General features: G+C 33.5%; 1 protein-coding gene across 5 annotated transcripts in view; it reads right to left on the bottom strand.

The window, feature by feature from the left end:
- The window catches only part of Gli (carboxyl ester lipase-like protein Gli), a 41509-nt gene that overhangs the window by 13307 nt on the left and 14833 nt on the right, over positions 1–13369 (bottom strand). For all 5 annotated transcript variants that reach the window (XM_073968067.1, XM_073968069.1, XM_073968070.1 and 2 more), the window contains exons 2-3: positions 550–920; positions 357–489 (exon numbers count right to left, since the gene is read on the bottom strand). In XM_073968067.1, coding sequence (XP_073824168.1) covers positions 357–489; positions 550–818 — 402 coding nt within the window. In that variant the 5' untranslated portion in view covers positions 819–920. The remainder of the gene's footprint in view (positions 1–356; positions 490–549; positions 921–13369) is intronic.

Below are 13369 nucleotides of genomic sequence, written 5' to 3' on the forward strand. Positions count from 1 at the left end.
TGTCAATGTAATTAAATGATGATCATCATTCAATTACAAATATGAAATTGTAGTTTTTTGTGTAGAATGTTCGTTTATTAATTGTAGAAAAATTTGACCCAATTTTATTACAATGCAAGAAAATAATTGCCTTGTTTCACTATATCAAAAGAGATTATTCATTCGGGAATCTCTTTGGATCATCAAAGAGTGTAAGGAGCCAGAAACTAAGGCATTCACCTTCATCTCACAAAGCGTCTAACACGTCGAAATATGAACACCTCTTTGTCGATGTTGATTCTTAAATTAATATTCCTGCTACGTTCTGGTCCTCCTGATTCCCAATATATCCCGATTCTGTTACATATATAACTTACCGGATCGAAACGAAAGCGATCTTCATTTGGCATTCCTTGAGGATATTGGCCAGGTGAATTTCTACCAGGGTATTGGTCTCCATAACCATTTGGTTGATAGTGTCCGTAGCGGCGATCATTGAAGGTATAAGTTCTAAATTAAAAGAAATCAATTATTTTCAATACAAATTTATTAAAAATTAAAATGTAATACCTATAATCGGGATCACCTGGATTGGGCCATTGATAATCATTAACACCTACTCTTGAGTAAAATCTAGGATCACGTGTTTGTGCCCCAACTCCCGCTAAATCTACATTTAATATTACTACTACAATTAATCCTAAAATCAAAGCGTTACTACAAAATTTCATTTTGTCACGATATTTTATTTTTCTTCTGATTTTCTTCTCTAATCTGGTGGGAGTATTTTTGTTATGTTTGGTTGTCGTTGCTGTGCTGGTGGTGTGTGACGAATTCATCTTGAATTTACGCCAAATTTATGATGTGAAAGTAGTGAAGTGATTTTGTTATTGGGATGTTCGTTTCTTTGTTCGAAGTTATCTTGATCTCATTGTTGGTATCTAAAAGGAAACAAAAAGGAAAAAATATTAATTTATGTGTGATGGGAAATTTAAAATTGTATGAAAAACTTAAGGCTGTTGTTGGTAGCGTAGAAAAGCACTATAGGGCCTTTTACAACAATCCGAATATTGGTCAAGTTTTTTCACCAATATAGAATTATAAATTTTAATTGAATTTGAGGCGTGGTAAGATGGATAAGCTCTTGTTTCCTTAAATAAATCAATTTCATATCATAGTCCACTTGGAGCTTGCATTGAAATATAGTGTGTGAAATAAATCCCCATAAAGAAGCTTAAACTGACAAAAAGTTTGTCAGTTTTCTCTCTACAATTAGCAAAACTTGTTCTTCTTTTTAAACATCTATCTATATACATATATAAAGCAGAAAAATGTTTGTGTGATGTTTATAGACTCAAAGACCGCTGAACCGATTTTCCTATAAATTTTAGAGTGTGTCACTACATGGCCTGAAAGTAACATAGGCTATAAACATTTGTGAAATTCCGCGTTGATTCGGAGATATGGCATCAGAATCGGATGGACCTCCAAAAAATTTAGATTTTTTATGCAAATATCTATAGAATGGTAACAGATAATGCCTCCAAATTTTGGATGTGTTCGGTCCAGAAATAAATTTGTCAAATTATATTGAAATGTCCAATGTCAATGAAATTTGGAATGTGTGACGAAAATTGGCCTACAAATAAATGTATCAAAATATATTTTACCTTATTCGGGGCAGCGAAGCTAGTACCTAATAAAAAAGGGAGGTTAGTTAACTCGACAAAAAGGTCTAATTGGACCAATAAAAAATATTATGTAAATATTGTTTTTGGCTGTGGTTGTTGGACTGGTCATAAATCTGATCGAAGATTTTTGCAAGTGAAAAAGGAAATCGAAGATTCAAAACCGCACAAGCACCAAATTATGTGACCTGTTTTCACTGTTGGTAGCTCTTCTGGCATATTTAATTTTATGTTAGGTATATTCTTTCAGGTTTCCAACTTTTAGTAGATAAATTACACTGGTTAAAATATTTGGGAGTTATTTACAAATCTCCGCTGATTTCAATATATACAGTCATACCTTCGAAATTATAATTTAATTTATAGCTCATCTATATATATGTATATATATTTTTTTTTTAAATATTAGCATATATTAACAATACGTTTTAATATATAAAAATTATGCTTTTGGTTTTTACAGTGTTTTATTTAACTTGTTTTGGTGTCCGTTTAGTTCGAATCTGGTAACTCATTTTTAACACAGTTGCAGTTGACCAATCGAACTGAAACTTTGCACACTTTTCAGGTTTGGATGACAATATATGAATATGAAATCAAAACCAATATTGGTCCATTTTTACCATTTTTCAGTGTTTTTTACGGTGTTTTATTTAACTTGCTTTTCAAATCTGGTAACTCATTTTTGACACAGTTGCAGTTGACCAATCAGATTTGGATGACAATACATGAGTATGAAACCAAATCTAATAAGGGTCCATTTTTTTCTATAGCCCCCATATAGCGGTACCACCCGATTGAGTTCAAATCTAGTAACTAATTTTTAACGCAGTTGCAGTTGACCGATCGAACTGAAACTCTGCACACTTTTCAGATTTGGATGACAATACATGAATATGGGCCCATTTTTTTCCTATAGCCCCCATATAGCGGTACCACCCGATTTCAGGTAATTTGAGAATTTTATCTTCGTTTTTGCCCGAATTAGCTGTCATTTGACATTTGGGATTTCCAATGATACAGACATTTCCCCACCAAAAATTGTGAATATAGGTCCAGGTTTTGGTATAGCCCCCTTATACCGGTACCACTCGATTTCAAGTATTATAAGGATTTTATCTTCATTTTTCGAGTGTTTTAAGGATTTTATCTTTATTTTTAACCCGAATAGGCCGTAATTTGGCATTTGGGGTTCCCAACGGTACTGAAACTTCCCCACCAAAAATTGTAGGTCCAGGTTTTGGTATAGCCCCCATATAGCGGTACGGCCCGATTTCAATTGTTTTAAGGATTTTATCTTCATTTTTAGACCGAATTGGAGTCCCTAATGGTACAGAAACTTCTCCACCAAAAATTGTTGACATAGGTCCAGGTTTTGGTATAGCCCCCAATATAGTGGTACCTCCCGATTTCAAGTGTTTTAAGGATTTTATCTTAATTTTTAACCAGAATTGGCTGTAACTTGGCATTTGGAGTTGCCAATGGTACAGGAACTTCCCCACCAAAAATTATTGACATAAGTCCAGGTTTTGGTATGGCCTTTATATAACGGTACTATACGACTTCAGGCATTTTAAAGTTTTTAAACTTAACTGAAACTTAATTTTTAAATTTTTTTTAGTTTTGTAAGTTGAAAAACATCACCACAGTTGCCTGTGAGTTGCTGGAATTTATTTAAAATTCCCATTGCGCGTGCCATCCGCACTTTTTTGTTTGTTTTGTTTTTATTGAAGTTTCAGTCACATTTGATTGTTTTAAGTCTGGGGTCTATTGCGATGCGTAAGAAAAATGCGATGCGTAAGGAAATTATATGCGTCTCTAATTCGTTTTCGTATGTCTTTTCGCAGCTATTTTTGTTCCTTTTTCCTTTCTGGCATCGCCGTAATCTGTAATACAAAAGCGTATGCCAAAATCCTGCGTTAATGCAAATATCTTGCGTTAATAATCAAAAATGATTTTAAAATTTACAGAAAGAAAGAGATTCTAGCAGTTAATTGAAGTAGATACCTTGAATGTAGGTACAAAAATGAACATATTACCAAAGAAGACATACGTTTAGCATAATAATCGATTTTAACTTCACATTATAGTGTGGTATATCAATAGCATAAACAATTTAAGTTAAACCCGACATATTTCCCACACAACCCACCACACCTCTATCATGGCGTAAGCCTCCCATCCCCTACATATTTCATAATATGAATATATTGACATTTGTAATTACTTTTTTTTGGACATTATTGGGATTTCTACTCTTTAGTAGTTGTCTTTTAACGGTATAACATATAATTTTGATATCACAAAAGGTAAATTAGATACATATCACAAAATATACCTACATGATTTTTTTATCATAATACCCTAAAAAACACAAAACCGCGTGCATCCGCAATAATATCTATGACGCAAATGTAAACTGATCTTCGTTAATTTCAAAATGATTCTTTTAATGGTTTTTTTCTAGCACTTCCTTTTTTCAAGAAAATCGGCGAGGGCGAAGTCGCCCCATGTTACTCTATATGGGAGTGATATCTAAATCGATTTCAATATAACATGGTAAATTTATTTATAAACCATCACATCGTCACACATTCCAAATTTCATTGATATCGGACATATATAAAGTGTTTGGTGCATCAAATACATGCAATCGGTCGAAAGTATATATGGGAGCTATATACAAATCTAAACCGATTTCGATATAATTTGCGACATTTATTTATAGACCAAATTCCATCACACATTCCGAATTTCAGTAAAATCGGACATTTATAGCGTGTTTGGTGCATCAAAAACATGAAATCGGCCAAAAATATATATGGGAGCTATATCCAAATCTGAGTCGATTTTCACCAAAAAGCAATAGCTTTCTATCTATGGCTAAATAAATGATCCTCCCTAATTCTAAATCGAATCGGATAATAAATGCAAGCTGTACGTTGTGAAAAAAATACATGGACAGACGGACGGATGGACATGCATAAATCGACTCTGAATGTAATTCTATGTACATATCTCTAAAAAGAACTATGGGTCTGTTTCGCTTCCTTATGCATGTTACATACAAATGCAAAAAATACATAATACCCTTTACCAGACTGTGGTGTAGGTTATAAAAAGAAACGATTTCAATTATTCAACTGAAGTACTAACTAAACACGTGCAGGGTTATAACTGAGCGCACCAATTTCGCCGCTTTGCAACAATCATTGGGTATAGATGAGTAGAATTCAGTTTCAGTGACGAGTTGTTATTATTACTTTTTGTAGTATTCTTGATCAACATAAAAATCTAAGAAAATCTAACCGTTCATTTGTTGAAGCCAGATACAGCAATATTCAAGATAGAGATTTATAATTTGATATAGATGTTTCTATTACTTCTAGGATTGGAAATGGATTATATCGGTCCATGTTTTCTTAATATCTAATTATAACAAGTAAAAAAGTATCAGTCGGCTTTGTCGACAGAGATATACGCTCAGCCTGTCTGAATTAAAACTCCTTCTTAGGGGTTTTCAGAAGTTTTGTCGTATGAACGTGCCGACAAAAATATTGATGTGGATTAAAGCTCTAACGTGTTCGGTACCTGTAGGAATAGACCTACATAGTCCATTTTGGAAGTGGATCTTGTATTGGGATAGATATGTCGCCCACCACTCATTTCAGTTGGTCACCGTATAATTTAGGGCTTTTGGAACAATACATCAGGAAGCATGAAATTTTCAAAGGATCCGCGAACAGACCTTAAACTGTACTTAAACAAAAATGTTGAACTTTTGTAAGGGATGTACCATAAGGAGTGGGCCGATATAGCCCATTTTCGAACTAAGACTAAGATTGGACGAAATAGTAGGAGATCCAAAGTTGCTCCGTTTATGGGATATCGCACGTACCATGTTACCCAATATCTTTGAACTTTAGTGGGGGAAGTACCGGTAGGAAGGGACAATAAGATAAGTACCATCTTCGAACTTTGTCTAAGATTTGCAGAAATATTACGATATGCTTAGTTTAGAACAACCCAGTATCCAGTTTGGAATTTTTCTTTTGCTCATCTGCATCTACATATATTGGCCGGGCTTTTTTCAGGGTGTATGGACTTGCCTCTTAAAAACTTCTATCATCGTAATGGGGGCAGCGAATACAAGTTGTTGCAAAAAATCAAAGCGATTCGAGAGCAGGTATTAAACTGCACTTTTCCGAAATTTTGTGTGGGTACCTGCAGGAGTGGGCCGATACTGTCTATATTCACACCTGATCTATATCTAGTAAATATATTACGATGTTCACAGTATGAAACAAATTGGTTGCTGCCTTTGAGAGTTATCGTGCGCACGATTTTAGCGAAAAGTTTTGAACTTTTGTGGAGGAGGAGCCCAAAGAATTGCAACGATATGACCATCACCGAAATTTTGGTCCAATAGGTTGATCCGTTCGGGAGTTACCATGCGCTCCAACCGCAACGCATGGAGCTATAGTGTTTTTTCATCTTTCGGGCACTTTTTTCAGGAAGAATAGATTTGCCCCTAAAAAAAAATGTACCGTTGTAATGGGGGCGGCGAATACAAGTTCCTACAACGATCGAAGCGGTTCGAGAACTGATCCTAAACTTAACTTTACCGAAATTTTGTGTGTGAGGTACCCGAAGGAGTGGACAGATAGAGTCCATATTAGAACCTCATCTATTTCACGATGTGCAATGTATCGACCAAATCGGTTGCTCCCTTAAATTGCGCACAATTTTTTCGAACATTTTCGAACTTTTGTGGAAGGAATGGACCGATATGATCCATCTATGAACTTAAACTTAGTTTGGACAAAATATTACGAAAGCCAAATTTTGGATCGAATCGGGTGATGCGTTGGAGAGTTATCGAGCGCTCCTGCCAGACAGACGGACGGACATGGCTAAATCAACTCCAAATTGTCTGAAACGGATTTCGTCCAAACATACTTTGGGTCTAAAACCGTATGAAAGTGTATGTACCCCCGTTAGCATAAATGCTGACGGTATAAAAACGACAAATGTAAAAGCAAATTTTGCTTATTATTGATCATTTAGTCGAATATAGATAAAAGCATGTGCTAAAGTCATGATAATATAGAAATATTAGATTTCATGAAACATGTAGTCCAGCCAAACTCAATGGCATGGAGGGAAGATAGCGGGCACTTGGGAGAAATTACAGGGAAACCACACTAAATGTTCTTGAAATTGGTCAACGAGTATTAAATGAGTTTAAGAATAATGAATCAACACTTACATCCCAAGGAATCATAAGGAAAAAGCTTGTCATGACACATCACATGACATTGGTAAATACATACATCTCTCCTAGTAGTACGTTTAGACTTATAAATTCACTCGATTTCAAATGTCAATTCCATAGTTCTAAATCCACTGGATTTTATTTGACGTATATTGATGGGATTGACAGTTTAAATCATAGTATAAGTTCATAGTCTAACAGACGTTTAGAAGCTCGTTTTTACGTTTTGTGATGCAGTACACAAAAAGGCCGGAAACTCGGTGGTTTGACGATTTTCCTGTTTAAGTATTCAAAACTAATTTCATATCGCCTAGTTTCTTATTTACATCAAGTTTTTTATGTACAACTAGGAGAAACTTGAACTAGGTTCTTGGTTGCGTAAATAAGCCAATGGTTTGTTATGTGTTACAAGGCTTCTGATTTTTTGGAATGTACGTATATATTGAGCTAATGTGAATCGGGGTGCACTCATTGATATGAGAGAAGTCTCCCTCGTCCCATCTGGGATATTTGTGGAACAATTATATATTTTCTATCTTCTCGAAGTTATTTAGGACTCAGTGAACAATTTCAATGTAATTAAGGGTGGTGAAGCCGTAATTTTTTTAACCCATATAATTATTTATATTTCTTAATAAACCTAATTAAAATTTGCATAAAAAAGTTGCAGATTATGCTTAAAGTATACTTTTCTTAAATACATTATCCTGAAGTAAAAATTCTTAGTTTTTTTTGCTTTTATGCTCGAAAATCCTATTTCTATTAAATTTTAGAGCACCATATTTTGTTTTGGGGTATTACTCAACATGAAGAGTGTCTATTTCATAAGTTTACTGCTTATTGCAGTGCAATAAAGATGATATCAAAAGGTAACGGAAGGTATATATCCTACGGATTAACTTCTAAATTATATGGAAAATCTTATATTTGAACCAATCAAAACCACAAAAAGAGAAGAAAAGCTAAGTAATGGGTTTTATTTGTCCATATTGTTAGCTAATGTGGGAAAAAGTATAATTTTAGGAAAAACTTCCGAAATTGTTCAATAAAAAGTGGGTGGGTCTGGCCAGACTCATGTGTTACGAATGTGATATGTATGTCAAAAAGTCCTTATAACTCCATTTCTGTTGATCTCATTGACTTCATGTTTTTTATTGCAAAGGTAAGAAAATTTCATGAAGATACCAGGAATCGTAGGTCGATAGTTTTATCGTAACCAAGTTTAAAATGCAAAATAAAATGAAAAAGGGCTGACCAGACTCGAGTGTCCAACGGAGGGTTAAACGATTACACTATATTACCTCCCAACCATTGGTTTTAGCTGGCTTATTTGTTTCGCGAAATGTATTATTCCTTTTTCACATGTTTTCAACTATATTCGAATAAATATTCAAAAATAAGCTACATAAATTTCTTTTTATCTCTGCCGTTTTTATAATGAGATGTAACCAGCATTCTCCTATCTAGAATAGCGTTTTTCCTTGGCGCCAAATTATAATAATTTGCTAGAAAATATAACATTTTTACACAGGAACAAAGATTCTATTCGCATTTATGAAAAGGTATACTAATATTGCTGACAATGATCGATAATAACCTGTTATTTGACATAATATTTAAAAACCCGAATATTTTTGACGCATAGAAAATAGGGTTAAAAAATTGTATTTATTATTCTCGCTTATAGGGTTGCGGTGGATCCATGTTATATACATTTTATAATTGCCACAGGACCAACATTTTTATAAGTATTCACGGTGCTCTTGAACCAAATTTAAATGGAAGGTGCTTACACCTGGGAAGTTTTTGCGGATTCTGAAACTACAATGTTCATAGATGAGAAAAATCAAAAAAATTCGGCGGAGCGCTTTTTAAATAAATCGCGATTCAAGTTGCCATTTTAAAAGATTGACTTTTCTGATATACTTGTAGTTTCTACCGTTATTGAGATATAGAAGGCGATACTGTCAATCCATTGCCCTAATTTGAACTTCTATATCTCAATAATGGTAAAAACTACGAAGACATCGAAAAAGTCAATCTTGTAGAGAATTTTCATAGCTAAAACATTTTCTTTAGTCCCATTTCGATAGGACTTACGGTTTCCAAGCAAAATTGATTTTTTGATTTTTTTGTAAGCACCTTCCATTTAAATTTTGTTCAAGAGCACCGTGTATTTGGTTCTCTTGTTATTGGATATGGACTTCTAAAATACTGAGGTCCTATTATTGGTAACATTGAAAATCGAATATTTTTGACACTCACTGTACGTAAAACAGTGCGTTGAAAACCCCATATCCCCTCACAAATGGTTAATTAAAGTAGAAAAATCACGTTCACACGAATAACAAACGGGGTAAAATTTCAAAAACAATGCCTCCTACAAAAACTGTAAACAATCCGAAGAAAATATTAACAAAAACAAGCGCAAAAGAGAATACAGAAATAAAAGCCGTTAAAAGTTGCCGCATTTTTTATGGCAAGTTGTTCAAACCGGTTTTGAACTTAAGTAATGTTTAGGTTGGAGATGGAAGTTGAGATTGACTTTGTGCACATTAGGCTGTTTCAAAAAGTGCACAACATTTTTTCCCTTTATTTATTGAATATATGTTTGTAAAGGATGGCCATGTTTTGCCATACATATCTCTTGAACGGAATTTGCTATCCTCACTACTTACGAAGCAACCTACTAAGTAGTTATGAAATTGCTAATACACTAACAAAAATAATTCAAATTAACGGAAAATAATTTTTTTCAAATACAGTTAGTTACCGTTAGTTATTGCAGCATCTAAGTTGACAATTTTTTGGGAATTGGGAAGGTTTTATAATATCGAAAACATAGGGTATTTTAAAAATGTGAAAATACAAATTGTTGCTGCAACCATATATTTTGTGTTAGATATACTCGTAAGTTAAGCAAGAAAGCCAGTCGTTTATGTACCGATCCGTTTATGTTCCCTTGTTTCAGCTTTATATGAAATCTGTCCATATTTGTATGAATAAATTTATTGAAAAACATGTTTGAAGTAATGGTGTATGTATTTATTTTTCATCCAAGAAGATAAAGTACATTAAGTATTTAAATTAATAAAATAACTATTTTCAATATTTTTTTACACTGACGGGCCTAACGAAAATCTATATATATAAAATAGAAAAATGTTTGTATGTTTGTTTGTTTGTTTGTTTGTTTGTTTGAAATTTATAGACTCAAAAACCGCTGAACCGATCTTGCTGAAATTTTCAGGGTATATTACTACATCGCCTGAAAGTAACATAGGCTATAAAAAGTTTCGAAATTCCGCTCTGATCCGGAGATATAGCATCAGAATCGGAGGTACCTCCAAAAAATTTTAACTTTGTATGCAAATATCTATAGAACGGTTACAGATACAGACTCCAAATTTGAAATGTGTGATGGATTTTAGCCTAAAAATAAATGTGCCAAAATATATCGAAATCGGTCCAGATTTGGATATAGCTTCCATATATATTTTCGTCCGATTTCAAGTATTTGATGAACCAAACACGCTATATATGTCCGATTTCCATGAAATTTGGAATGCGTGACGGAACGTGGCTTATAACAAAATGTGCCAAGCTATATCGAAATCGGTTTAGATTTGGATATAGATCCCATATATATTTTCGTCCGATTTCAAGTATTTGATATACCAAACACGCTACATATGTCCGATTTCAATGAAATTTGGAATGTGTGACTAAATTTGTTGTAGAAATGAGTATGCCGAATTATATTGAAATCGGTTCAGATTTGGATATAGCTCCTATATATATTTTCGGCCGATTTCATGTATTTGATGCACCCAACCCACTATGTATGTCAAATTTCAATGAAATTTGGAATGTGTGACTAAATTTGATGTAGAAATGAGTATGCCGAATTATATTGAAATCGGTTTAGATTTGGATATACCTCCTATATATATTTTCGGCCGATTTCATGTATTTGATGCACCCAACCCACTATGTATGTCCAATTTCAATGAAATTTGGAATGTGTGACTAAATTTGTTGTAGAAATGAGTATGCCGAATTATATTAAAAACGGTTCAGATTTGGATATAGCTCCTATATATATTTTCGGCCGATTTCATGTATTTGATGCACCCAACCCACTATGTATGTCAAATTTCAATGAAATTTGGAATGTGTGACTAAATTTGATGTAGAAATGAGTATGCCGAATTATATTGAAATCGGTTCAGATTTGGATATAGCTCCTATATATATTTTCGGCCGATTTCATGTATTTGATGCACCCAACCCACTATGTATGTCCAATTTCAATGAAATTTGTCCGGTATGGGATGTTGTGGGGCAATGTTTTGTTTTGTAACTAAATTTGTTTTAGAAATGAGTATGCAAAATTATATTGAAATCGGTTCAAATTTGGATATAGCTCCTATATATATTTTCGGCCGATTTCATGTATTTGATGCACCCAACCCACTATGTATGTCAAATTTCAATGAAATTTGGAATGTGTGACTAAATTTGATGTAGAAATGAGTATGCCGAATTATATTGAAATCGGTTCAGATTTGGATATAGCTCCTATATATATTTTCGGCCGATTTCATGTATTTGATGCACCCAACCCACTATGTACGTCAAATTTCAATGAAATTTGGAATGTGTGACTAAATTTGATGTAGAAATGAGTATGCCGAATTATATTGAAATCGGTTCAGATTTGGATATACCTCCTATATATATTTTCGGCCGATTTCATGTATTTGATGCACCCAACCCACTATGTATGTCCAATTTCAATGAAATTTGTCCGGTATGGGATGTTGTGGGGCAATGTTTTGTTTAGTAACTAAATTTGTTTTAGAAATGAGTATGCAAAATTATATTGAAATCGGTTCAGATTTGGATATAGCTCCTATATATATTTTCGGCCGATTTCATGTATTTGATGCACCCAACCCACTATGTATGTCAAATTTCAATGAAATTTGGAATGTGTGACTAAATTTGATGTAGAAATGAGTATGCCGAATTATATTGAAATCGGTTTAGATTTGGATATACCTCCTATATATATTTTCGGCCGATTTCATGTATTTGATGCACCCAACCCACTATGTATGTCCAATTTCAATGAAATTTGGAATGTGTGACTAAATTTGTTGTAGAAATGAGTATGCCGAATTATATTAAAATCGGTTCAGATTTGGATATAGCTCCTATATATATTTTCGGCCGATTTCATGTATTTGATGCACCCAACTCACTATGTATGTCAAATTTCAATGAAATTTGGAATGTGTGACTAAATTTGTTGTAGAAATGAGTATGCCGAATTATATTGAAATCGGTTCAGATTTGGATATAGCTCCTATATATATTTTCGGCCGATTTCATGTATTTGATGCACCCAACCCACTATGTATGTCCAATTTCAATGAAATTTGGAATGTGTGACTAAATTTGTTGTAGAAATGAGTATGCCGAATTATATTGAAATCGGTTCAGATTTGGATATAGCTCCTATATATATTTTCGGCCGATTTCATGTATTTGATGCACCCAACCCACTATGTATGTCCAATTTCAATGAAATTTGGAATGTGTGACTAAATTTGTTGTAGAAATGAGTATGCCGAATTATATTGAAATCGGTTCAGATTTGGATATAGCTCCTATATATATTTTCGGCCGATTTCATGTATTTGATGCACCCAACCCACTATGTATGTCAAATTTCAATGAAATTTGGAATGTGTGACTAAATTTGATGTAGAAATGAGTATGCCGAATTATATTGAAATCGGTTCAGATTTGGATATAGCTCCTATATATATTTTCGGCCGATTTCATGTATTTGATGCACCCAACCCACTATGTATGTCAAATTTCAATGAAATTTGGAATGTGTGACTAAATTTGATGTAGAAATGAGTATGCCGAATTATATTGAAATCGGTTTAGATTTGGATATACCTCCTATATATATTTTCGGCCGATTTCATGTATTTGATGCACCCAACCCACTATGTATGTCCAATTTCAATGAAATTTGGAATGTGTGACTAAATTTGTTGTAGAAATGAGTATGCTGAATTATATTAAAATCGGTTCAGATTTGGATATAGCTCCTATATATATTTTCGGCCGATTTCATGTATTTGATGCACCCAACTCACTATGTATGTCAAATTTCAATGAAATTTGGAATGTGTGACTAAATTTGATGTAGAAATGAGTATGCCGAATTATATTGAAATCGGTTCAGATTTGGATATACCTCCTATATATATTTTCGGCCGATTTCATGTATTTGATGCACCCAACCCACTATGTATGTCCAATTTCAATGAAATTTGGAATGTGTGACTAAATTTGTTGTAGAAATGAGTATGCCGAATTATATTGAAATCGGTTCAGATTTGGA

The sequence above is a fragment of the Musca autumnalis genome, unplaced genomic scaffold, assembly GCF_047663935.1.
Source record: "Musca autumnalis isolate F117 unplaced genomic scaffold, ASM4766393v1 scaffold_2, whole genome shotgun sequence".
Classification (NCBI taxonomy): domain Eukaryota; kingdom Metazoa; phylum Arthropoda; class Insecta; order Diptera; family Muscidae; genus Musca; species Musca autumnalis.